This window comes from Pseudophryne corroboree, chromosome 10 (genome assembly GCF_028390025.1).
Source record: "Pseudophryne corroboree isolate aPseCor3 chromosome 10, aPseCor3.hap2, whole genome shotgun sequence".
In the NCBI taxonomy this organism is placed as follows: Eukaryota; Metazoa; Chordata; class Amphibia; order Anura; family Myobatrachidae; genus Pseudophryne; species Pseudophryne corroboree.
Window position 1 is genome coordinate 105,705,024 of NC_086453.1, and position 26,721 is coordinate 105,731,744.

Genomic DNA, 26,721 nt, shown 5'->3' on the forward strand with positions numbered 1-26,721 from the left:
TCTTAGACTGGCATCGGTCATCAACAGGACCCAGTCGGATATCCAGAACGGACGGCCCCTGCACAGTTGTTGGTCCCGGAGCCACCAGAGCAGCGACAGACGAACCTCCAGAGTCAATGAGATCATTTGAGACCTGATCCGGTGAGGCAGGCCGTCCCATTTGGCTAGAATCAGCCTATGGAGAGGGCGAGAGTGAAACTGAGCGTACTCCACCATGTCGAATGCTGACACCATGAGGCCCAGCACCTGCATCACCGAATGTATTGACACTTACGGACGAGATAGGAAGCAACGAATCCTGTCCTGAAGTTTCAGGACTTTCTCCTGAGACAGGAACAACCGCTGGTTGTGAGTGTCCAATAGTGCTCCCAGATGCACCATGCTCTGAGCAGGGATCAGGGATGACTTCTTCCAGTTGATGAGCCACCCGTGGGCTTTCAGAAACCGGACCGTCACATCTAGATGACGCAGGAGAAGTTCTGGGGAATTTGTTAGGATTAACAAGTCGTCCAAATACAGCAGTATCCTGACCCCTTGACGGCGGAGTACCACCGTCATCACCGCCATGACTTTTGTAAAGACTCGCTGAGCCGTTGTTAAACCAAAAGGTAACACCCGAAACTGGTAATGGCAGTTGCCAATCGCAAATCTCAGGTATTGCTGATGAGACACTGCTATAGGAATATGCAGGTAAGCATCCTGTATATCCAGCGAGACCATGAAGTCCCCAGGTTCCACGGCCAGAACTATAGAGCGAAGGGTTTCCATCCGGAACTTGGAAACCTTCAGAAACCTGTTCAATGCCTTGAGGTTGAGAATGGGCCGGGAGGACCCATTCGGTTTCGGGACTAGAAACAGCAGAGAATAGTACCCCCGGCCCCTCTGCGCAAGAGGCACCTGTACTACGACTACTGTATCCAGGAGGGTCTGTACCACCGAATGTAGAGTGTTTGCCCTCGTCTTGTCCAATGGGACATCTGTCTGGCAAAATCGATGAGGGGGTCAGTTTTTGAAGGCTATGGCATAACCTCGAGTGACGACTTCCCGTACCCAGGCATCTGAAGTGGTCTTCAACCATTCCTGGGTATACCCTAGAAGCCGGCCCCCCCACCCTGGGATCCCCCAGAGGGAGGCCCGCCCCGTCATGCGGCAGGCTTATCTGTCTTGGAAGCTGGCTGACGGGCCGTCCAGGCTCTTTTGGGCTTAGGCTTACCAGGTTTGGAAGTACGGGCCTGCTTGTTGTACGCCTGACCTTTTGCTTTACCTGAAGGATGAAAGGGGCGAAAGGAAGTACCTTTCTTTAGCCTTCGGCACAGAAGGAGCAGTACTTGGCAGACAGGCAGTTTTGGCAGTAGCCAAGTCAGCCACAATCTTATTTAAATTCTCCCCAAACAGAATATCTCCCTTAAAAGGGAGTACCTCCAGGGTTTTTCTAGAGTCCAGATCCACAGACCTGGATCTCAGCCACAATATCCGGCGAGCCAGGTCTGACGTAGTAGAGGCCTTGGCTGCTAGGATACTGGCATCCGAAGCTGCCTCTTTAATATATCGAGAAGCTGTGACAATATATGATAAGCATTGTCTAGCATGTTCAGAGGAGATTTCAGCTTCTAACTCCAAGGCCCATGCTTCAATAGCATCGGCAGCCCATGTAGCTGCAATATTGGGCCTTTGCGCATCACCCGTGAAGGTGTAAATTGCTTTTAGACAACCCTCCACATGCTTATCCGTAGGCTCTTTTAGAGACGTGACGGTAGTGACAGGCAGAGCTGAGGAAACCACCATCCTAGCCACATGCGAGTCCACTGGAGGAGGAGTTTCCCAATTCTTAGACAGCTCTGGCGCGAGGGGATAGCGAGCCAGCATCTTCTTTTGAGGCACAAACTTTGTACCCGGGTTTTCCCAGGGTTCCTGACGTAAATCCACTAGGTGGTCAGAGTGAGGTAAAACTTGCTTAACCACCTTCTGACGCTTGAACCTATCTGGTTTCTTAGGAGGGACGGATGGCTCAGGATCATCCGTAATCTGTAGAATTAACTTAATAGCCTCCAAAAGATCTTTAATTGAGCAGATAAATCGTCCGCCCACGGCGGGTTTACTGCAGGGACCACATACGGTTGTACCGGCATTGGAGGTCCCATAGGGGGTGTTAGTTTATGAACTAGCGTATGCAGAAGCGTGGAAAAAGCGGCCCACGGTGGGTCAGTGTGTGCCTCCGTTGCCACAGTCCCACTGGGGGGCAAGGAGCCCCCAGAACCAGAGCCCACAGCTGCTATATTCTCCTCATATGCGTCTGTGGCCTCAGCAACACCGGCAGTGTGTTCAGCCCCAGAACCGTTACCCTCAGAAGCAGACATGATATAACTTGCAGTATGAGGTAACACAGTACAATTATCAGCAGCACTATACCTCTAAACCCAAACCCCTGCGCAGTGTAGTCAGCACTAGCAGAGATAAAGGAGAGATGGTGACTAAATCACAGAGAAAAATACGTAATACAGTATATCTTTGTGAAAATCCTATATTAGACAAAACCTGACGCACCAAGCCCCCTCAGGTTTTAGAATATAGGGATAGCAAGTTGAGTGAAAGACACGAAGTGGACAACACTCAGCTATCAAATGCACACACAGAAAGTCACAGTTTGTACAATGCAGAGGTTATTACTGACAATAATACTGCACTGGACTAGCTTACACAGCTATATAAAAAGAGATACAACAGTACACAGTATTATTATTTATTTATTATTTATTATTACCAGTTATTTATATAGTGCACACATATTCCGCAGCGCTTTACAGAGAATATTTGGCCATTCACATCAGTCCCTGCCCCAGTGGAGCTTACAATCTATATTCCCTATCACGTGTACACACAGAAACATTCACACTAGGGTTAATTTTTGTTGAGAGCCAATTAACCTACCAGTATATTTTTGGATTGTGGGAGGAAACCGGAGTACCCGGAGGAAACCCACGCAAGTACGGGGAGAATATACAAACTCCACACAGTTAGGGCCATGGTGGGAATCGAACCCATGACCTCAGTGCTGTGAGGCAGTAATGCTAACCATTACACCATCCGTACTGCCCAGTAAGAACTGGATGTATATCACAGGGTAATTGTACTATAAAACCCTGACTAAATGCACTCTTTCTTAACTATCACGGTCTAAAAAGGCAGGTAGAATACTTACGTGTCATGTAAAGGCACAGCACTGACAACCAGGCGGCTTTACATAGGAGGATTTGCCCAAGCAGTCTCAGGAACAGTGAGCTGAGGAGTAATGGCGCCGCAGACACTGACAGGGAGTGAGGAAAAGACAGAGATGCAGCTCCAGGGCGGGAACACTTGCTAGAAATGGCACCCTGGGGCTTGGGGAGGGGCTTCAGGTCTAAGCCTTATCCCCCTGCTGGCAAAACCACCGGGTACTGTGGGCGATATAAAAATCGGTTTAGAGAGAAAACCTGACCTGCACCCATCCCCTGGTGATCTAGTGGGATCGCCTGTACTGCCACAGTGTCCACCGCCAGCGCGCGCAGCCCGCCTCCCACTGACCGCGCCGGATCGCGATAAAGACCGGGTCCCGCAAGTGGGACCCACTTACCACCTCCCGAAGCGCTGCCACGTGATCCTGGAGAGCCCCAGCCGTGCGTGTCTAACGTGAAGAAAACCGGAGCCTCCGCTGTAGGTACCCGGCAACCAGGGCTCGGGAGTGTACAGCGCCGCTGGGGGAGAGATGGAGCTGCAAGCAGGCAATGTCTACTGACATCCAGCACAATCTGTGCCTCTGCTGCAGCCCTTGTAGTCTTCTTTTTTCCTCAGAAAAAGCTTTTTCTAGAGCTGCTGTGAGCAGCTCTTCCTGTTACATGCTTGCACTGCAAGCACAAACTACAGACTGAGCTCCTGTGCATGGAGGCGGGGTGAGATATAGGAGGCGGCGCTATGCATCTTGGGAAGAAGGTCAAAGCTTTTGAGCCTGTTGGTGCTTCGGATCAAGATCCTACCCTACATCCCTATGTCTATCCTTGTGGAGCCCAGTGTACCCAGCAGCAGAAACATATATACAGCACTTGTCCATCTGACCCATAGCTGTCACTGCAAGTCATTGTAGACCAATATACCTATATGTGTATATACGTGCCCACCTCTGCGAAGGTATATAGTAGACCATATGTAGAAGTGAAAGAGGAGGGGAGTAGAAGATATCAGAATAAATATTGAGATACCGCCCACACGTAGAAAGTACCCACATATGTAGCTACACCGCTGTCGCAGCTCCCATCTCCCCTCCCAACCCGGATTCGCACCATCTATCCCATTTATCATGAAATTTATGCATAGCATTTTGCTTTCTAAACATATGTTTCTCATGCCGGACCACGTTATCCACCAAAGCTCTCCATTTGTGTATCACCGGGGGAGTATTTGTACACAATACTCGCGCTACAATGACCTTAGCCAAAATAGTGAGGCACCTGTATAACACTAAAGAATGTGTCTCCTCCAGATCTAAGCCAAGCAAACATATTCTAGTACTAAAACCAGGCAGAGAGGGAGCCGTCTGCAAAATATCTCTCCATACCGCCTCCCAAAAGGATAGTACTAATGGGCAATCCTACAATAAGTGCCAAAATCCAGAATTTTCCACCTGACACCTTGGGCAAGAGGTATCCCCTCTAATCCCAGCCCTTTTCATAGACACAGGTGTATGATATATTCTATGTAGGATATAGAAATCTATTAGTTGATAATGAATATAAGGAGCAGTATACCTAAGGGATCCTAAATTCTGAATCCAATGCTCATTAGTTAATGGGCCTATGTCCATTTCCCATTTCAAATTTCAGAGGAGCGAGCCGATTTGGAAACAAATTATTATTAATCTGGACAGAGACACTGGATACATGGTCTCTAGAGCCTAAATTCTATAACATTGATTTAACGGGCGAAGGCGGCAGCACAGGGTCAGTGCGTGAAAACTGAGTTTGAATCACGTCTTAATTGTAAGTATGGAAAAAAGGCACTATGAGGAATACTGAACCCACTCTGTAGTTGATTAAATGATTTAAACATGCCTTCACTGTATAACTGACCTAGGGTAGTAACGCCTTTCAGCAGCCATATATTGTCTGTTGAGATTTTAAGCAGCTCGGAATATGAAGCATTGTGCCACAGTGGGGAATACGCATCATGACCGGACCACTCAAAAAAGTATGTGCATGTCGCCAAATCAATAGAGCCTGCCGGAGCAATGGAGGCAGATTAGAGACAGACAGTGCAGAAAGCAGAAAAAGTAAAGGAGAAAAGGAGGGCCCCACCTGCTCGCCCAGAAAGCCCACCAGAGTCGTGTCAGTGGTGTCCCGTACCCAACTAACAAAATGCACCAGCTGACTGCAGTCTATTTTTAGCAGCGAGAGCGATCTGGCGGGGACGTGCATCACTATCGCTGGCTGTGTACACACAGAGGAGCGATATGTACTAACTTTCGGAGCGATTTTCACTATATAGTCAAAATCGCTCAGCTATATCGCTGTGTGTGTATGGACCTTTACATAGAACTCTTGTCCTTCAGCTTCATGTATTTAATGGTTAGCATGACTGCCTCACAGCACTGAGGTCATTGGTTCAATTCCCATTATGTCAATAATCACTGTGTGGAGTTTGTATATTCTCCCTGTGGTTGCATGGGATTCTTACAGGTATGCCACTTTCTTCCCACAATCCCAAAAAATATATTGGTAGGTTAATTAGCTCCAAACAAAATTAACCCTAGTGTGTATGTGCGTGGTAAGGAATATAGATTGTAAGCTCCACTGGGGCAGGGACTGGAGCTGTGGAATGTTTGCGCAATATAAATAACTGGTAATATATAATAATTTGCTATTTGGGGTTATTTTTGCAAAGAATGAGATGGATACAGATAGGCTTTATTTTGGTAAACATCACTTTCACATATTTGCATTATATGGTGGAAACAAAGCATTTAAAAACTAGTAGAAAGGTATTGGCTTTATGGGAGGATAAGGGTAAGCGCAAAACTAGAATTACAACATATTAATTATGTTATAGGTTTGGTAGCAGAGTAGTGCAGGAACCATACAATCATTTCAATTTATTCACTACAAATTATTTTTTAAGTGTTAATGAAAGTAGTGAAAGAAAACGGATAACATCCACGTAAGTCCTCTGACGTAGATGAGGGCATTTCTTCCATCTTTACTTATAGTAAAAACATTGCTCATGATATAGACCTTGCCCCAGTAAAACCACCCAGCTCACAAGCTCACCATTGTCTGCAATAAGGTTTGGTAGCACTGCCTTCTACTAGCAGGATGACAATGACTGACAGTCACTGCTCACTCATGGGCTTGGTTACCCAATGACGTGCTTATAATCAGATACAGATGCAACTGCAATGCTGAAAAGTGGACAGGCACATGGTCACATGGTTACATGGCATGGGGCAGTCTGGTAGCACTAGGCAGGCAGAAATCTGGCCAACCATTACAAATGTGGTGACGTCTTCAGAGAGCCCCAAAAGCAAAACAAAAGAATTTAAAAAAAAAGAAGAAGATTCACAAAACAAAATTCTATAGGAAAAAAAAATGTCCTAAGCCTATGTTAGAGCATGATCTACTTGTGCCAGGTCCTCAGAGTAAATGAGTTTCTGGCCATCTCTGAAGAGTCTTTGGCAGGGAATATTTGTTTGGAGGCAGCTTTCATCATTCACATTGCAAAGCGAGGAGACTGTCATCTCCCTAAACCATACAATGATGGCTCTTAAAAGTTTAATGCCTGCTATTATGCAATGTACGTAGTAATTAAGATTTTATTGCTTTGCTGACTAGTGTGCAATATACATTCAACTCTTTTAGCATTTGTGATGTACTGTATATGGTTCTGTTGTACAGGATTATCAAGCATCTGGATATTTTAAAAACCAGTATGGACAACATAGTGGGGGTCATTCCGACCAGATAGTAGCTGTGCTAAATTTAGCACAGCTACGATCACTTACACCGACATGCAGGGGGACGCCCAGTACAGGGCTAGTCCGCCCCGCATGTCAGGCTGCCCCCCCACACAAGTACAAAGCATCGCAAAGCGGCGATGCTATTTTACTTGTAGAGTAACTCCCAGCCAGTGCAGCTCCTGCGGCTGGCCGAGAGTTACTCGTCGCTGCCCCGGGTCTCAGCGGCTGCGTGTGTGCCCCCAAACGCTGCCGTGCCGCCCAGCGACCTCCTCTGCCTGTCAATCAGGCAGAGGCGATCGCTAAGCAACGACAGCCATCGGCTGTCAGCCATGCGCCGGCCCGAACCATCGACTGGATTACCATTGCCTTTTCCAAGGGAAGGAACACCTTCTTAGACTCTGTGTCCAGTATCATTCCCAGGAAAGCAAGCCTCCATGTTGGCTTTAGGTGAGATTTCAGCATGTTCAGAATTCACCCGTGATCCAGAAGTAGTCTGGTTGAGAGGCGAAAGCTGTCCAACAACCGCTTCCTGGACAGTGCCTTTATCAGAAGATCGTCCAGATACGGAATTATGTTCACTCCCTGTTTGTGGAGTAGAAACATCATCTCTGCCATAAACTTGTTGAACACCCTCGCTGCCGTGGAGAGACCAAATGACAGGGCCTGGAACTGGTAGTGACAGTCCTACAGTGCAAACCGTAGATAAGCCTGATGGGGCGGCCAGATCAGAATGTGAAGGTACGCATCCTTGATATCCAGAGACACTAGGAATTCCCCCTCCTCCAGACCTGAGATCACCGCTCTCAGAGACTCCATCTTGAATTTGAACACCCGTAAGTACGGGTTCAACGAATTGAGGTTCAGAATTGGTCTTACCGAACCGTCCGGTTTCGGTAATACAACCCTTGTTTCGCAGGTGGTGTGGAACTGGAACAATGACCTGAGTCTGTACCAGTTTGTGAATGGCGTCCTGTAAGGTTATACTTGCCTCTTGTGAAACTGGTAAGCCTGATTTGAAGAATCTGTGAGGTGGAAGCTCCTGGAACTCCAGTCTGTAGCCCTGGGATATAAGAGTTATGACCCAGGGATCCTGGCACGATCCTGTCCAGACGTGACGGAAGAATTTTAGCCGGGCTCCCACCTGACAGTCTTCCAGGTATCGCTGTCCACAGTCATGCAGAAGGCTTTGAAGAAGCAGATCCGGAGCTCTGTTCCTGTGAACCGGCAGATCCTGGTTTACCTCTAACGCCTCGGACGGCTGTAGAAGAACCTCTGGCCTTGCCCCTAAACTTGGCAGTCCGAAAGGAAGAGTAACACAGTGCCTTACATGAAACACACTCGTTGTCTGACATACTGTATAGTGACAGCACACACACACACACACAACCACACACACAGGAAAAGGTTTAATGCACAATTAACCCACAAAAGAGCCCTTCCAGGGAGACAGAGAGAGAATATGGAGTCAGCACACGGCGCCCTAATGCCAAGCTTAGCCGGGCCGCAGACTAAGTACCTAGATTAGGAACTTAGTACACTAATAATCGTTCCCCCCCTGCTATGACCCCCCTGGTACCGCTGAGGTAATCTGGGCGCGTCCCTGTCAGTCAGCGTCTGTGTCAGCTGCATAGGGAAAATGGCGCTGGTGAGCTGCTGGATCCGCTCATAGTGAAGCCCCGTCCCTTCAATGGCGCGCAGTCTTCCTGATCTTCTTTATACTGGCTGTTTGTGTCTGAGTGCATAAAATGGAGACAGACTCCTTTTATGGCTTTGTTGCCAGTCTGGGTACTTTATGGTGGGAAATTAATACCTTAGAGAGGTATCAAATTGATAAATTAATTCCAAAAGGGTTGCAAATTACCAAGGAACCATCCTTCGGTTCCACAAATATAGATTTTAGAAAAGAATGGAATTCTATTTTAGATCACTGTTCTTATAGATCAGGGGTGGGGAACCTTCTTTCTACCAAGGGCCATTTGGATATTTATAAAATCCCATACAAAAATTATCAACTTAAAAATGAGCCTGCCCCCAGTAGATATGCCCCCAGTAGATATGCCACCCATCAGTTGCTATGCCCCATTAGATATGCCCCCTAGTAGCAACGCTCACACACACACACACATTCAAAGGAAAAAAACAAAACACAATACTCACCAGCCCCGCTCCTGCTTCCGAACCGTTGCCCTCCACCTAGCCGCTCGCTCCTCAGAACTATGGGAGAGAAGACATGACGGCTGTCCCATAACACCGCACAGCAGCACACGCACACTGCCAGAGCCGGAAGCCGGAGCTCAGGAGTGAGCTCCTGCCTCCGGCTGCTACTGAGGGTAAGAAGCCAGGCGCCCACTAGCAACAAAATCTCAGCGGCCGCCCGGCTAGGTGAGCCTGGCTGGGCCGGATCAAGTGGCTCTGCGGGCCTTATACGGCCCTCGGGCCGGAGGTTCCCCACCCCTGTTATAGATTAATGGAATTGATTGTACTTGAGAGAAAAAAAGATCTACAAAAATTAAAAGAAGAAATTGTAAATCTTCGAGTCACTATAGGCCCATTAATAGACTTGGTGGATGTAAAGAAGTAGAGATAGTGCGCAAATTAAATAATGAAACTACAGAAATTAAAGATAGAAAGAGAAGAAAGTACCTTGAGATAGTTTTTTTTTTTAGAGAATAAACAGAATGATGGTGAATGTCATTTACCACAGAAAGGGTGTGAGAATAAACAAAGGTTTCAAAAAGAGGAAATTAATGACAAATCATGAGATGGGGAAAGGCAAGAAGTAAGAAATAAAAGGAACCGTTATTATAGACCTAATACAAGATGGACAGAAAGATTACCAAATAATCCTAGAAGTAATTTTAACTCTTATAGAACAGATTATAGGAGGAACCATTTCATAGATAAAAGAAGGGAAGATTTTGACCGAGACGAGGACTGATGGGAGAGGAATGGTAAACGAAGAAATGCCAATTATCAGAATACTCGGTTTTTTTAGACAGAACACCCCTACGGAGGTGGTTTGTCTAAATGATCTCGTTGATGATGTCCCCCCAATTAAAGTGGTCAAATTGAAACCCATTACTAAAACTAAAAGGGGTAAAAGGGGAGGCATCAGGAAAAAACGTCCAATTAATACCAAATCGAGTATTAAAGATCCCATTATAAATGAAAGTAATACAGTAATTTTTTTAAATTTAAGTAAAAGGGTGCTTACGGTAGACGAGAAGAAGGTCCTTATGAGGGGGCTAAAATTCTCACCTACTAGTCAATTGGAACCGTTTGAGTTCTATATTGATTTACAAAATAAGATTTTACTCACCGGTAAATCTATTTCTCGTAGTCCGTAGTGGATGCTGGGGACTCCGTAAGGACCATAAGGAATAGCGGCTCCGCAGGAGACTGGGCACAGCTAAGAAAGATTTAGGACTACCTGGTGTGCACTGGCTCCTCCCACTATGACCCTCCTCCAGACCTCAGTTAGGATACTGTGACCGGAAGAGCTGACACAATAAGGAAGGATTTTGAATCCCGGGTAAGACTCATACCAGCCACACCAATCACACCATATAACTCGTGATATGATACCCAGTTAACAGTATGAACATAACAGAGCCTCTCAACAGATGGCTCAACAAAAATCCTTTTAGTTAATGATAACTATATACAAGTATTGCAGACAGTCCGCACTTGGGATGGGCGCCCAGCATCCACTACGGACTACGAGAAATAGATTTACCGGTGAGTAAAATCTTATTTTCTCTGACGTCCTAGTGGATGCTGGGGACTCCATAAGGACCATGGGGATAATACCAAAGCTCCCAAACGGGCGGGAGAGTGCGGATGACTCTGCAGCACCGAATGAGAGAACTCAAGGTCCTCCTCAGCCAGGGTATCAAATTTGTAGAATTTTGCAAACCTGTTTGCCCCTGACCAAGTAGCAGCTCGGCAAAGTTGTAAAGCCGAGACCCCTCGGGCAGCCGCCCAGGAAGAGCCCACTTTCCTCGTGGAATGGGCTTTTACAGATTTAGGGTGCGGCAGTCCAGCCGCAGAATGTGCAAGTTGAATCGTGCTACAGATCCAGCGAGCAATCGTCTGCTTAGAAGCAGGAGCACCCAGCTTGTTGGGTGCATACAGGATAAATAGCGAGTCAGTCTTCCTGACTCCAGCTGTCCTGGAAACATATACTTTTCAGGGCCCTGACTAAGTCCAGTAACTTGGAATCCTCCAAGTCCCAAGTAGCCGCAGGCACCACAATAGGTTGGTTCACATGAAAAACTGATACCACCTTAGGAAGGAATTGGGAACGAGTCCTCAATTTCGCCTTTCCCATATAAAATACAGATAAGGGCTTTTGTCAATTCTGATACACGCCTGGCCGACGCCAAGGCCCACAGAATGACCACTTTCCACGTGAGGTATTATAGCTCCACGGATTTAAGTGGCTCAACCCAATGCAACTTCAGGAAATCCAACACCACGTTGAGATCCCACGGTGCCACTGGAGGCACAAACGGGGGCTGACTATGCAGCCCTCCCTTAACAAAAGTCTGAACTTCAGGCAGTGAAGCCAGTTCCATTTTGGAAGAAAATCGATAGAGCCGAAATCTGGACCTTAATGGAACCCAATTGTAGGCCCATAGTCACCTCTGACTGTAGGAAGTGCAGAAATCGACCTAGCTGAAATTTCTCCTTTGGGGCCTTCCCGGCCTCACAGTACGCAACATATTTCCGCCATATGCGGTGATAATGGTTAGCGTTCACTTTTTTCCTAGCTTTAAATAGCGTAGGGATAACTTCCTCCGGAATTCCCTTCTCCTTCAGGATCCGGCGTTCAACCGCCATGCCGTCCAACGCAGCCGCGGTATGTCTTGGAACAGACAGGCCCCCTGCTGCAGCAGGTCCTGTCTGAGCGGCAGAGGCCATGGGTCCTCTGAGATCATTTCTTGGAGTTCTGGTTACCAATCTCTTCTTGGCCCACCCGGAACAATGAGTATAGTTCTTACTCCTCTCCTTCTTATTATTCTCATTACCCTGGGTAAGAGGCAGAGAAGGGAACACATACACCGACTGGTACACCCACGGTGTTACCAGAGCGTCCACAGCTACCGCCTGAGGGTCCTTGACCTGGCGCAATATCTTTGCAACTTTTAGTTGAGGCGGGACGCCATCATGTCCACCTGTGGCCTTTCCCAACGGTGTACAATCATTTGGAAGACTTCTGGATGAAGTCCCCACTCTCCCGGGTGGAGGTCGTGTCTTCTGAGAAAGTCTGCTTCTCAGTTGTCCACTCCGGGAATGAACACTGTTGACAGTGCTAACACATGATTTTCCGCCCATCGGAGAAACCTTGTGGCTTCTGCCATCGCCATCCTGCTTCTTGTGCCGCCCTGTCGTTTACATGAGCGACCGCCGTGATGTTGTCTGACTGGATCAGCACCGGCCGGTGTTGAAGCAGGGGTCTAGCCTGACTTAGGGCATTGTAAATGGCCCTTAGTTCCAGAATATTTATGTGTAGGGAAGTCTCCTGACTTTTCCATAGCCTTGGAAGTTTCTTCCCTGTGTGACTGCCCCCCAGCCTCGAAGGCTGGCATCCGTGGTCACCAGGACCCAGTCCTGTATGCCGAATCTGCGGCCCCCTAGAAGATGAGCACTCTGCAGCCACCACAACAGCGACACCCTTGCCCTTGGAGACAGGGTTATCCGCCGATGCATCTGAAGATGCGACCCGGACCACATGTCCAACAGATCCCACTGGAAAATTCTTGTATGGGACCTGGCGAATGAAATTTCTTCGTAAGAAGCTACCATCCTTCCCAGGGCTCGCGTGCATTGATGCACTGACACCTGTATACGTATTAGGAGGTCTCTGTCTAGAGACGACAACTCCTTGGACTTCTCCTCCGGGAGAAACCCTTTTTATCCTGTTCTGTGTCCAGAACCATACTCAGGAACAGTAGACGCGTCGTAGGAACCAGCTGCGACTTTGGATATTCAGAATCCAGCCGTGCTGTTGTAGCACTTCCCGAGATAGTGCTACTCCGCCGAACAACTGCTCCCTGGACCTCGCCTTTATAAGGAGATCGTCCAAGTACGGGATAATTATTTCGGCCATTACCTCGGTAAATACCTCTGTGCCGGGGACAGACCAACGGCAACGTCTGGAATTGGTAATGACAATCCTGTACCACAATTTTGAGGTACTCCTGGTGAAGAGGGTAAATAGGGACATGCAGGTAAGCATCCTTGATGTCCAGTGATACCATGAAATTCTCCAGGCTTGCAATAATCGCCCTGAGCGATTCCATTTCGAACTTGAACCTTCGTATATAAGTGTTCAAGGCTTTCAATTTTAGAATGGGTCTCACCGAACCGTCTGGTTTCGGTACCACAACATTTTGGAATAGTAACCCAGGCCTTGTTGAAGGAGGGGTACCTTGATTTCACCTGCTGGAGGTGCAGCTTGTGAATTGAGGCCAGTACTACATTTCTCCGAGGGCAGCAGGCAAGGCTGAGGTGAGGTAACGGCGAGGGGGAGTCGCCTCGAACTCCAGCCTGTATCCCTGTGATACTATTTGCAGAACCTAGGGATCCACCTGTGGGCAAACCCACTGGTCCCTGAAGTTCCCGAGACGCGCCCCTACCGCACCTGTCTCCACCTGTGGAGCCCCAGCGTCATGCGGTGGACTCAGAGGAAGCGGGGGAAGATTTTTGATCCTGGGAACTGGCTGCTGGTGCAGCTTTTTCCTTCTTCCCTTGTCTCTGTGCAGAAAGGAAGCGCCTTTGACCCGCTTGCTTTTCTGAAGCCGAAAGGACTGTACCTGAAAATACGGTGCTTTCTTAGGCTGTGAGGAAACCTGAGGTAAAAATTTTTTTCTTCCCAGCTGTTGCTGTGGATACGAGGTCCCAGAGACCATCCCCAAACAATTCCTCACCCTTATAAGGCAGAATCTCCATGTGCCTTTTATAGGCAGCATCACCTGTCCACTGCCGGGTTTCTAATACCCTCCTGGCAGAATGGACATTGCATTTATTCTGGATGCCAGCCGGCAAATATCCCTCTGTGCATCCTTTATATATAAGACGACGTCTTTAATATGCTCTATGTTAGCAAACTATTATCCCTGTCTTAGAGTATTAATATTATCTGACAGGGTATCAGACCACGCTGCAGCAGCACTATTTATGCTGAGGCAATTGCAGGTCTCAGTATATAACCTGAGTGTGTATATACAGACTTCAGGATAGCCTCCTGTTTTTATCAGCAGGCTCCTTCAAGGTGGCCGTATCCTAAGACGGCAGTGACACCTTTTTTGACAAACATGTGAGCGCCTTATCCACCCTAAGGGATATCTCCCAACGTGACCTATCCTCTGGCGGGAAAGGGTACGCCATCAGTAACTTTTTAGAAATTACCAGTTTCTTATTGGGGGAACCCACACTACTTTACACACTTCATTCATTCATCTGATGGGGGAACAAAACACTGGCTGCTTTTTCTCCCCAAAAATAAAACCCCTTTTATGTGGTACAGGTTGAGTATCCCATATCCAAATATTCCGAAATACGGAATTTTTTGAGTGAGAGTGAGATAGTGAAACCTTTGTTTTTTGATGGCTCAATGTACACAAACTTTGTTTAATACACAAAGTTATTAAAAATATTGTATTAAATGACTTTCAGGCTGTGTGTATAAGGTGTATAAGAAACATAAACGAATTGTGTGAATGTACACACACTTTGTTTAATGGACAAAGTTATAAAAAATATTGGCTAAAATGACCTTCAGGCTGTGTGTATAAGGTGTATATGTAACATAAATGCATTCTGTGCTTAGATTTAGGTCCCATCACCATGATATCTCATTATGGCATGCAATTATTCCAAAATACGGAAAAATCCCATATCCAAAATACCTCTGGTCCCAAGCATTTTGGATAAGGGAGACTCAACCTGTACATGGGTTCATGTCAGAAATGCGTAACACATTTTTCATTGCCGAGATCATGTAACGGATGTTCCTAGTGGATTGTGTATATGTCTCAACCTCGTCGACACTGGAGTCAGACTCCGTGTCGACATCTGTGTCTGCCATCTAAGGTAACGGGCGCTTTTTTGAGCCCCTGATGGCCTTTGAGACGCCTGGGCAGGCGCGGGCTGAGAAGCCGGCTGTCCCACAGCTGTTTTACGTCATCCAGCCTTGTAAGGAGTTGACATTGTCGGTTAATACCTTCCACCTATCCATCCACTCTGGTGTCGGCCCCACAGGGGACGACATCCCATTTATCGGCCTCTGCTCCACCTCCACGTAACCTTCCTCATCCCACATGTCGACACAGCCGTACCGACATACAGCACACACACAGGGAATGCTCTGACTGAGGACAGGACCCCACAAAGTCCTTTGGGGAGACAGAGAGAGAGTATGCCAGCACACACCAGAGCGCTATATAATGCAGGGATTAACACTATAACTGAGTGATTTTCCCCCCAATAGCTGCTTGTATAAACAATATTGCGCCTAAATTTAGTGCCCCCCCTCTCTTTTTAACCCTTTGAGCCTGAAAACTACAGGGGAGAGCCTGGGGAGCTGTCTTCCAGCTGCACTGTGAAGAGAAAATAGCGCCAGTGTGCTGAGGGAGATAGCTCCGCCCCGTTTTCGCAGACTTTTCTCCCGCTTTTTTATGGATTCTGGCAGGGGTATTTATCACATATATAGCCTCTGGGGCTATATATTGTGATATATTTGCCAGCCAAGGTGTTTTTATTGCTGCTCAGGGCGCCCCCCCCCAGCGCCCTGCACCCTCAGTGACCGGAGTGTGAAGTGTGTATGAGGAGCAATGGCGCACAGCTGCAGTGCTGTGCGCTACCTTGGTGAAGACTGATGTCTTCTGCCGACGATTTTCCGGACTCTTCTTGCTTCTGGCTCTGTAAGGGGGCCGGCGGCGTGGCTCTGGGACCGAACATCAATGGCCGGTTCCATGCGGTCGATCCCTCTGGAGCTAATGGTGTCCAGTAGCCTAAGAAGCCCAAGCTACCACCAGTTAGGTAGGTTCGCTTCTTCTCCCCTTAGTCCCTCGCTGCAGTGAGTCTGTTGCCAGCAGATCTCACTGTAAAATAAAAAACCTAAAATATACTTTCTCTCTAGGAGCTCAGGAGAGCCCCTAGTGTGCATCCAGCTCAGCCGGGCACAGGATTCTAACTGAGGTCTGGAGGAGGGTCATAGTGGGAGGAGCCAGTGCACACCAGGTAGTCCTAAATCTTTCTTAGCTGTGCCCAGTCTCCTGCGGAGCCGCTATTCCCCATGGTCCTTACGGAGTCCCCAGCATCCACTAGGACGTCAGAGAAAAGTTTATACGAAAACTTACGTTAAAAAGGTTTTTTGCTAATAAAGAGGACTTTGAAATTGGGAATACTGGAGGTCCCTCAAGCTCTCAATGTAAACCTAAATCAACTTTTTACTCCTCATATGCAAAGGGAAGTTTTATTGACTGTTTTTCTAAACTTGTTTTAGATGATGTAGAAAATACTTGACGTAAAAAAAGGAATAAATGAAACCTTACTAAAAAGGAATGGGCAGCGTTAAAATCACTTAGAGAAGATATAGATTTGATTATTAAGCCCACCGCTAAGGGCGGAGCCCTTATCCTTATGGATAAGACTGGCTATGTGCCAGAGTTAGACCGCCAATTAGGCGATGGTATCACATACTCAAAAATAAAATCCGATCCCACCAATAAGATCAGTGAAGCATTACACAGATTAACTACTGAAGCCTTATTGAAAAAAAGTATAACTAAGGACGAGTTTGAGTTCATTAACATCAAACAAACAACCCTCCATTCCGACAATCTACTGTTTACCAAAGGTTCACAAAGACCCCATACATCCACCAGGTAGACAGATAGTATCGGGTACCAATAGTATAACCTCTAATCTGTTAATGATCATTGATTACTATCTTCAACCTGTTGGTAAAAGAAACTAAATCCTATTTGAAAGATACGGGACAATTGTTAACCCTATTAGAGGATTTTAATTGGAAGGTCAATTACACACTTGTAAGTGCGGATGTATCAACTCTGTACACAATTATTGAGGAGGATAAAGACTTAGAGGCAGTGTCATACTTCCTTAATAAATCTGATTACAATAGTGATTTAATTTTTTTTTATTTTGGATGGTATCAAATTTATACTCAGAAATAATTATTTCATTTTTAAAGGTAGTTACTATCTTCAACGAGTAGGTACCGCAATGGGCACCAGGTTCGCCCCCAGTTACGCCAATCTTTATGGCATACTGGGAAGATCTAGTTGTATGGCCTGGAGATGTTCTGGGGGCGGGTCTGGTGCTATGGCGTCGTTACATAGATGACATTTTGTTCGTGTGGGGGAACAGTTTAGAAGATTTGAATTCCTTTGTTTCCCTTGGAAAAAATACTTTCAATACAGGTTGAGTATCCCTTATCCAAAATGCTTGGGACCAGAGGTATTTTGGATATCGGATTTTTCCGTATTTTGGAATAATTGCATACCATAATGAGATATCATGGTGATGGGACCTAAATCTAAGCAAAGAATGTATTTATGTTACATATACACACAACCTGAAGGCAATTTTAGCCAATATTTATTATAACTTTGTGCATTAAACAAAGTGTGTCTACATTCACACAATTCATTTATGTTTCATATACACCTTATACACACAGCCTGAAGGTCATTTAATACAATATTTTTAATAACTTTGTGTATTAAACAAAGTTTGTGTACATTGACTCATCAAAAAACAAAGGTTTCACTATCTCACTCTCAGTCAAAAAAGTCTGTATTTCGGAATATTCCGTATTTCGGAATATTTGGATATGGGATACTCAACCTGTATCAAATTATCCACAATGATTAGTCCCAAAGAGATCACTTATTTGGATTTATGTATATGTGTGTGTATATATATATATATATATATATATATGTATGGGTGTGACTATTATGTCTGTGCTACATTAAACCCTGCTTGACTACATGAGCCGTCTGGTGAGTGCACTCCTTTCAAGATTATATGCATTCAAGGGAAAAATAGGGATTATACCCGTTGTCTCATGAATATTGAGTGACACCCCAGCAAGTGTTGGAATTTGGAGTGTGCCAACAACCTGTGACTTTATATATATATATATATATATATATATATATATATATATATATATATATATACACACACACACACATATTATATATAAAATAATCTTTTAAAGACTAAACTATACCGTAAAATTACGGATTCCAACAGTTTTATTGAACGTACGAGCCAACATCATGAACATTGGCTGGGCGGAATCCCCTACAGTCAATTTCTCAGGGTCAAACGGAATTGTACCGACCCTGAGGTTTACTCTACACAGTCAAGGGAACTAACTGACAGATTACTAGAAAAAGGCTATTCTAGTGATTAACAAAAGCCCAGGAAAAAGCAAATGGTATAAATGGAAGCGATTTAATAAGGGTGAATAAGAATGAAAAACAGAAGGAAGATATTTCCAAGTGGTCTTTTATAATGAATTTTAATTCACAACATAAGGAAATTGAATCCACTATAAGAAAACATTGGAAAGTTTTAGTTAAAGATCCAATTCTAGGTGACCTATTACCGGTAAAACCTAGATTTATCTATAGAAGGTCACTGATCGCTTAGTGCATAGTTCCATAGAAACTGCTAAAAGAAGCAGTATTAGAAGTAAAGGCTTCTTTAGGTGCGGGCTTTGTGCAATGTGTAAATGCACTAAAGGGCCAAGTAAAATCAAGGAATTTACAGTTATAGTAATACTTATCCCATTTGGGATTTTATTACCTGTAATTCACGGAACGTCATTTATGCATTAGAGTGTGATTGTGGCCTGATCTATGTGGGCAAGACCAGCCGCAATCTAAAAACTAGACTCTATGAACATGTTTAGAATGTGAAAAAAGGGGTGGCGACTCATACAGTCCCCAACCATTTTCAACAAAAACATGCATGTAATCCCAATCATTTTAAAACTTTTTGGGGTATACAAACTGTGAATCTCACACCACGTAATAAAGGAGACCGATGTGACCCTTTCGAAAACAGAAATGAGGTGGATTTATAAGTTAAAAACCTTGGTCCCCCTTGGTCTTAATAGCGACTTTGAGCTTAAGTGGTTTTTATAAATGCTTTTTATCCAAATGTTTTTTTCCTTATATCAATATTATCTATATGGTTCCTATTAATTTTCTACTTGCTATTTCTTTTTTAACAATTAAACTCTAAAGATCTTCACTCATTTTTAAACATTTTTAAATGTTCTTATGTTTTTAATTGGTCATTTCTGCACATTTATATTTTGTTCACATATATAATGGACTTCTTGCGGTGGAACGCAAACACAGCGATGTGGAACGCATGTGAACATCCGGATATGTCACTTCCTGTAACCAAGACACCAGCGACTTCCTGTTTTGGAGTTGAGACGCATACAGTAGGACGTGATCTCTCTTCTTCCGGATACGTCACTTCCTGGGGACGTCATTTCCGGAATCAACAGGTGTCTCGAATGAATTCAATCCGATCGCTATTTAAGGAGGATTTGGTCAGTATAGCTCCCATGCTTCTGAAGAAGGACATCAGTCCGAAAGCGCTTAAGCAGGGAGACTGTGCAGTACGGGGGACTTGAGGACTGGTGCTGCAATTCCAAACTGTTGGGGACACCAGAGTTACCGGGACTTTATGGTGATTATACCCTTCTTGTAGCAGCCTTGTCCATGAGAAAATTTCTTCGGCACCTTACATGTCTTTTATTGAATGTTTGTGAGTGCAATTTTTTTATTAAATTCGTTGTCCTAAATTTAAAGGCGGTGTTGCACTATTACTACCATTTCTTTTCAAGTGACATTTGAATGAGGATTCTTCTATGAAGAAAAAGCCATTTCACCTATAAAGATCGTTGAATCTTGATTCTCTACATGCAATATTACCTTATCTCTATGTGAGTGGGACTGAGCTAATAAAAACACTGTTTGTTATTTCACAGGTTGACACTATGCCTGTATTTTGTTCATTTTTTTAGTGATGCTTCATCTGTAAAATACAACTAACTGTGGATGCGAATCCTACAGTACGCTTATTGTGTAAGCATTTTTTCTAACTGAGGGTGTTAAGTAGCGCCACGTGGAGTCACAATATTTTAAGTGGGTACTCGGTCCGCTGTCCAGCGTCTGTGTCTGTACACAGGCTGGAGACACAGTCCGCCCTGGTTAGAAGCCATGCGTCTCCGTACCCTCATGCCGCCATAATGGTCAGCGACCCGCTAAACGGGACGCCGGCTTACTGCTCACCACTCTTCAGTCTTCTGGCTCTGTTAGGGGTGGCGGCGTGCTGTGGGAATGTACGCTCGCCGTGGTGGGGCTTTCGAATAGTTCTCTCAGGAGCTAGTGTCCTGTCAGCAGGGAACGGGACCATTAACCCTTTGGGAGGTTGGGCCGTTATTCTTATTACCCAAGGCTGTCACATGCCTCCATTGCGTCAGGTTCTGTCAACCGTAAGGAGCTGGGAATCCAGAGAAAGTATTTTTGTATCACTTTCTGTATATAACACTAATTTATTAACACTATAGTTTTTTTCACTAGTATGCTGCCCTGGGCATTCTGGCTTATGCTGATTTTTGGGGTGCCGCACACTGCACCTAGGTATAGCGCTAGGGAACCCCAATATACAGAGAGACCTTAACACAGCTTGGGGGCTTATTCATACATTTGTGCAAATATATGTAACCAAGATCTCTGAATTCTAATATTGTGTAGGATTTATATCTGGTTACTGTTATCATTCAGGGTGCTGGGCGAAACAACATGCTTTTTTTTTTCTTCCTCCAGAGAATGGGCAGGACCCTTGCAGCTGGTCACAGCCACCTATTCTGTGCCACACTATAGCCGTTCTCCCTATTAGTAATGTGTAGCTTTCACCATCCTCTCTCTGGCCGCTCTACTTTCATTGACCTTCCCCCGGTCTACCCCACAACAGCCCTTCTCCTGCCTCACCCGGTTGCGCTATGGCCGGGTCCCAGTGTGACATCTCCCTCCACCTCTTGTCCTCTGTTATATAGATAAGACTGCCTCTTCCTCCTGTCCTTATTGCCCAGCACAGTCCTCCCTCTGGCACCTACGTGACTGCCATTAGCTAGTAATGCTAGTAGAGAGCAGACAGAGTGTTGCCTGGTGGCTCTGGGGCTTATTTGAGCAGCAACTGCATAAATATAGCTGATATCATCTATATTCTGTTAGTGTGATTTGGATACAGGTATTATATTGGTCATAACATAGTATGCCTTGTATCTGGGGTTGTTTAGTACATTATCCAGCTACTAACACCCTTTACTTATGTAAAAACAGATATGTTTTGTTAGTTTCCATGTCATTGCCTTGTAGCAGTCAAACAGTATTGCATTATGTACTATGGTAGATTGCGATAGAAGTTCATCCACTAGAGCAGATAAAGTCTAAAGGGGGGGTACACATGGAGAGATCCGTGCTTAAATTGTAAGCAATCTGACTACATTGCTTAGAAATTAAGCATGGATCTCTCCATGTGTATGCCCACAGCAATAGCTATGTGCGGCCCCGCGCGTCACCAATTCTAGATTTGGCATGCATGCCAAATCTAGTAGATCGCTCACTTCACCGCTGTGTGCAGTGAGCGGCCCCCTCTTCCTCGCTCAGCACACGATCGCCCGCGGGGAAAATAGCTGCGGGCATAACCAGCATCATAAACAATTATTCTATACCTTATAATACAACATTAGTTTATTTATAAAATCGGATAGCCGCATAGCGGCACCCGGGAATCAGCATAAGCCATTACACTGTTAAGCACGCCCCCCGGCCAATAGGAGTCCAGGGGGCGGGTTTAACTCATAATAGCTTATGCTGATTCCCGGGCGCCGTCACGCTGCACGGCTGTCCCCGGGGAATCAGTCAGCAGCATCCCCGGAAATCTGGCTACCCTGGAAGATTTCCAGGCATACCACTGAAGAGGTTTAAGGAATTCAAGATAACAATGGTTGTTAAGGGTAATTACAATACAACCATATTTGCTGCAAACAATACTATTTTTCAGGCACTGAACAATCAGCATTGTTCACACACTTGTGAAAGAAACTCGACTTATTGGTGCCTTTCTGGCAAGAGAAGCCACACGCAATAAAAAAAAGCACATTCTCATCTAAAACCACTGAGGAAGTCACTATCCAGGATCTTTACATTAAAATCCATTACTTATGCAGATATACAACACACTTGTTTTCACTTTAAAAAGAACAGAAACCTACCCATGGTCCCATTTGTACTTGGCCTAGAAGGAGATCCTCCCCATGGATCGGAAAATGTTGCAGCTGGGGCCCAAGGGTCTGCAGCTGGCTTAGCTGCCATAGATGGACTTGAAGACCAAGGATCATTGCTCTGTGGAGCACCAGTAGCTGCAGCTCCTAAACAGCAAGAACAAAGCCATATCAAGTATAATAGCAGAAAAGGAAAAAAAATAATTACGAAACATTAATGTTGCTATTTAGACCCATAAAAACTAGAACACAATATAACATGTTTCTTCATTATGTAATATTTGCATTGATGTCACCTAGGTCCATAGGGCTTCTGAAGTTCCATGTCAGCCGGTTCTGCTGAAAATGATGCAGTGGTTATATTCCCAGAGATTTGCACATACGCAGTCGAGAAGCTACTGTGCCAACCAGAAAGGAGAGGGTCCGCATGGAGCCTGCACACGGGTCCTCTCCTCTCATATATAAAGGTTGTTTTGAGGTCCTTATGGGTGCTTCATTAAATGGTAGCAGCCCTCTATCTTCACTAGTGGACCTATCCCAAAAAGGTCCAGGTATCAAAGACAAAAGTGGGAAAGTGTGAAGATGGCGCTACCAAAGCGGTGAGGATATAAAAGTGGGGCGGTAGAAGCAACCTTAAAAGTACTTAGAGCGTCGATAAAGAGTCCCTAGACTTGAAACGCGTTGGCAGAGGAGGTATCGGTTAGGTGGACAGTGCTAGACTCCAGAGGAAGGTAGGACCAATAACTTCCTGGTCTTTTTTTGGATCAGCTTTTTATATTATTGGTAATCGGTGGCAGTTTCACCCGGACCACTGCTCCCTTCTAAACATCTGTGGATTTTCACCTCCTGAGAAAGAAGGCACTCCTCCTGAATGATACTTTGTTTTACATTTTTATTTGTATTTTATCTGTTATTGTGTGTAATAAATACATTTTATTTATATTATACACACTGATTCTGCATCATTCTGGGCACCCAAAAGATACCTCTACGTGTGGAACCACGGAATCCTAATTGTGAGTTTCAGTATGATTCCAGCTCTTTTCCATTCTAAAGATACCTTTATGTGCGTCAACATGACCGTATCCATGCAAGTCAGGTGTGTTGATTAAGAAGAATACTTTGAACATTGTCATCACTGGAAAGAGATGGATATTTTTCATATTGAGCCCTAATGATACCTTTATATGCGTATCAAACCTACTTACCTTGTAAGTTAGGTACGCCTCTTTGGTGTATACCATAATAAGACTACTGAAACTCTTCATGTTTATATTTTTCATGTACCCACCAGTGTCATACCAGAAGTAGACCTTCTCTGGAGGAAAGGTGTACACACACCAGCTAAGTACTTTAAGGTTGCTTCTAGCGCCCCACTTTTATATCCTCACCCCCTTGGTAGCGCCATCTTCTTCACACTTTCCTCTAATCTCTTAAACCGCTCCTGAATATTCGTCTGTTGGTGTCTTATGCTCTGCAAATCATAGCTATTAATGCAAATGACCATACATATGACCATTTATCCATGTGCCTGTACTGCTAGGATTACACAGATGTAAGAGATCCTGATGAGACTACAACACACATTCAGATGTGTCCTCGTAGACTTATACTTTTTACGCGGGATGCTTGCATGACTTACATGATCCGCCACGTTAGAGAATCCAGTGCTGCAATACTTTTTCAAAACTTTTGCATCTTAATTCACAAATCGTGTAGCAGGTATCCGGTCTTTAGGTCGACACTCATTAGGTCGACCACTATTAGTCAACCTGCATTAAGTCGACATGGCAAAGGTCGACACATGAAAAAGGTAGACATTAGTTTTTCAATTTTTTTTCAATTTTTTGAACTTTTTCATACTTTACGATCCACGTGGACTACGATTGGGAATAATAACCTGTGCAGAGTGCAGCAGTAGCAGAGCGAGGCACCTTGCCCGAAGCACGGCGAGGGAAGCGAGCCATGTAAGGGGACACTCTGCACTAATTGAGGTTCCCAGTCACTTTACGAAGAAAACAACACCATTTAGAAGGAAAAAACAAACAAAAAAAAAACAACTCATGTCAACCTTTTCCTTATCAACCTAATGACCGTGACGACCTAGTCACTGTCGACCAATATTGGTCAACCTAGTTACTGTCGACCCAAGAAACGACACCCGTTTAGCGTACTAAGACTGGAAACTGTAGAAGATTAAGCAAAATGAAGTGTGGCACGAGTCACTGATCAAGGACCTCTGTGTTTTCCCTTTTGACCCGGATTGCACACATTTTCCAGAACTTTTGCATCTTGATTCATTACTAACATAGTAAGCACTTTAGATAAGTATTTTCATCGCAAGAGAATTGGTATAAAGTAGCAGAGTGAGACACACAGATGTAGCCAGGCTCATCGTTGCTGCCATGCATATGTGCGAAAATATGCGCAACTTAGACGTGTGTGCGACTAGGTGCAGCCACAATCAGCGTGGCTTCATCTGTATTGTAAAAAAAAATGTCACATGGTGTGGCTATATAACTAAACAAACATGGCTATTTGGCAGGATTTGAAGATGTGTATGCGCGCACGGTATCCAGTCTTTAGCTCGACCACACGTAGGTTGACAGTCATTAGGTCGACATTAGTTTTTCACTATTTTTTTTTCTTTTTTTTTTACTTTTTCATACTTCATGATCCACGTGGACTACAATTAGCAATGGTAACCTGTGGCAAGTGCATCGGTAGCGGAGCACCTTTCCCGAAGCATGGCGAGCCATGAGAGGGGACACTGTGTGCTTACTGGGGTTCCCGGTCATTCTACGATGAAAACACATGAAATGACCTTTCGTCATGTCGCCCATGCTCAAGTTGACCTATTTTAGGTGTCGACTTCGTCACTGTCGACCAATAGTGGTCGACTTAGTGGCTGTCGACCCTATGAACTACACCCGCGCGCACATATGTAAACATTTTAGTAAAGCATTTGAAAAAACAAAAAGTGTATTGTTATGCCAAAAGTTAAGAATAACCTGGCATTTCCTTCCTATTATATAAACTAGAGACTAATAAAAGGGGCACAGAAATACGTAAGAGTCACCCTGTAACACTTCTCCATGACCCTTTGTTGCCTGCAGCCAGTGCTGAAAAAGAGGTTGCAACCTCCCTCCTCCCTGACACAAATGAACAATCTCTCCGTCACCGCAAGTCCCCAGCTGGGGTAAGTGTACAGCTGATACTAGCCTTCGGCTTGAGTATTCCATACAGAGAGAAGCTGGGGGGAGGTTAAGCAAAGGACTGACCACTATACGGACATTGATATCTGCCAGCTTACACTATTAAAGCGCTACATTGGGCTTAAATACAGCTCGACTTTCCTAACAGGCACCCACTATTGGAAGTCACTTTACTGCAATTACAAACTGCTAAAGTTCTATCCACATTAACACTGGACCCTGGTTTCACCGATTCTCACTGGACCCTGGTTTCACCGTACCTCTGAAACGGTTTAGACAAGTATTGACTAACCTGAAATTATTCTTCCTGGTTGGAGTACAATTGTTCTACAACTAAATTCAGTCGAGTTTGTATTCTAAGGAGATTGTCCATCTCGTCATATATTTTAATATTTTTTATATATGCTTCGAAATTTATTATTAAATTGATATTAAATGTTTTGAAAACCGATTCTGTGAATGCACTGTCTTTGGTGATACACATTTATCAGGTTAAATGTTATCTGCATAATAGTCCCCTCCTCAAATCTGCCGATGTACATTATATATTTAATTATTTATTTTAGACTTTACAGATATCTTTACAAACAGGAAGGCAGACTAGAACACACACTAGGCTAAAATGATAGCTTAATTTGTTTTTGTTTTTGCAGAGGACAAAAAGGATGGAGAGAATTAACTTCTAAATCTCATCTACTGCATGTACTGGCCCGGGTGTGGTATGTTAGGTAGATTAGATTTAGGTCGACAGTGTCCAGGTCGACCACTATTGGTCGACAGTAAGTAGGTCGATAGGGACTCATGTCGACCTAGAGGTTTTTTTTTTTTTTTTTAACTTTTTTTGGTGTCGTTTTCTTTGTACAGTGACCGGGAACCCAAATTAGTGCACAGAGTTCGCTCGCCATGCTTCGGGCAAGGTGGTTCGCTCTGCTACTGCAGTGCTCGGCACAGGTTACCATTCCCAATTGTAGTCCACGTGGATCATAAAGTATGAAAAAGTAAAAAATAAAAAAAATAAGAATTTACTTACCGATAATTCTATTTCTCATAGTCCGTAGTGGATGCTGGGACTTCCGTAAGGACCATGGGGAATAGCGGCTCCGCAGGAGACTGGGCACAAAAAGTAAAAGCTTTAGACTAGCTGGTGTGCACTGGCTCCTCCCCCTATGACCCTC

General features: G+C 44.8%; 1 protein-coding gene across 7 annotated transcripts in view; it reads right to left on the bottom strand.

Moving 5' to 3' along the window:
- EPN1 (epsin 1) overlaps positions 1-26,721 on the bottom strand; it is a 237,911-nt gene that overhangs the window by 29,096 nt on the left and 182,094 nt on the right. For all 7 annotated transcript variants that reach the window (XM_063942702.1, XM_063942704.1, XM_063942701.1 and 4 more), the window contains one exon: positions 22,323-22,478. In XM_063942702.1, the coding sequence (XP_063798772.1) occupies positions 22,323-22,478 (156 nt within the window). The remainder of the gene's footprint in view (positions 1-22,322; positions 22,479-26,721) is intronic.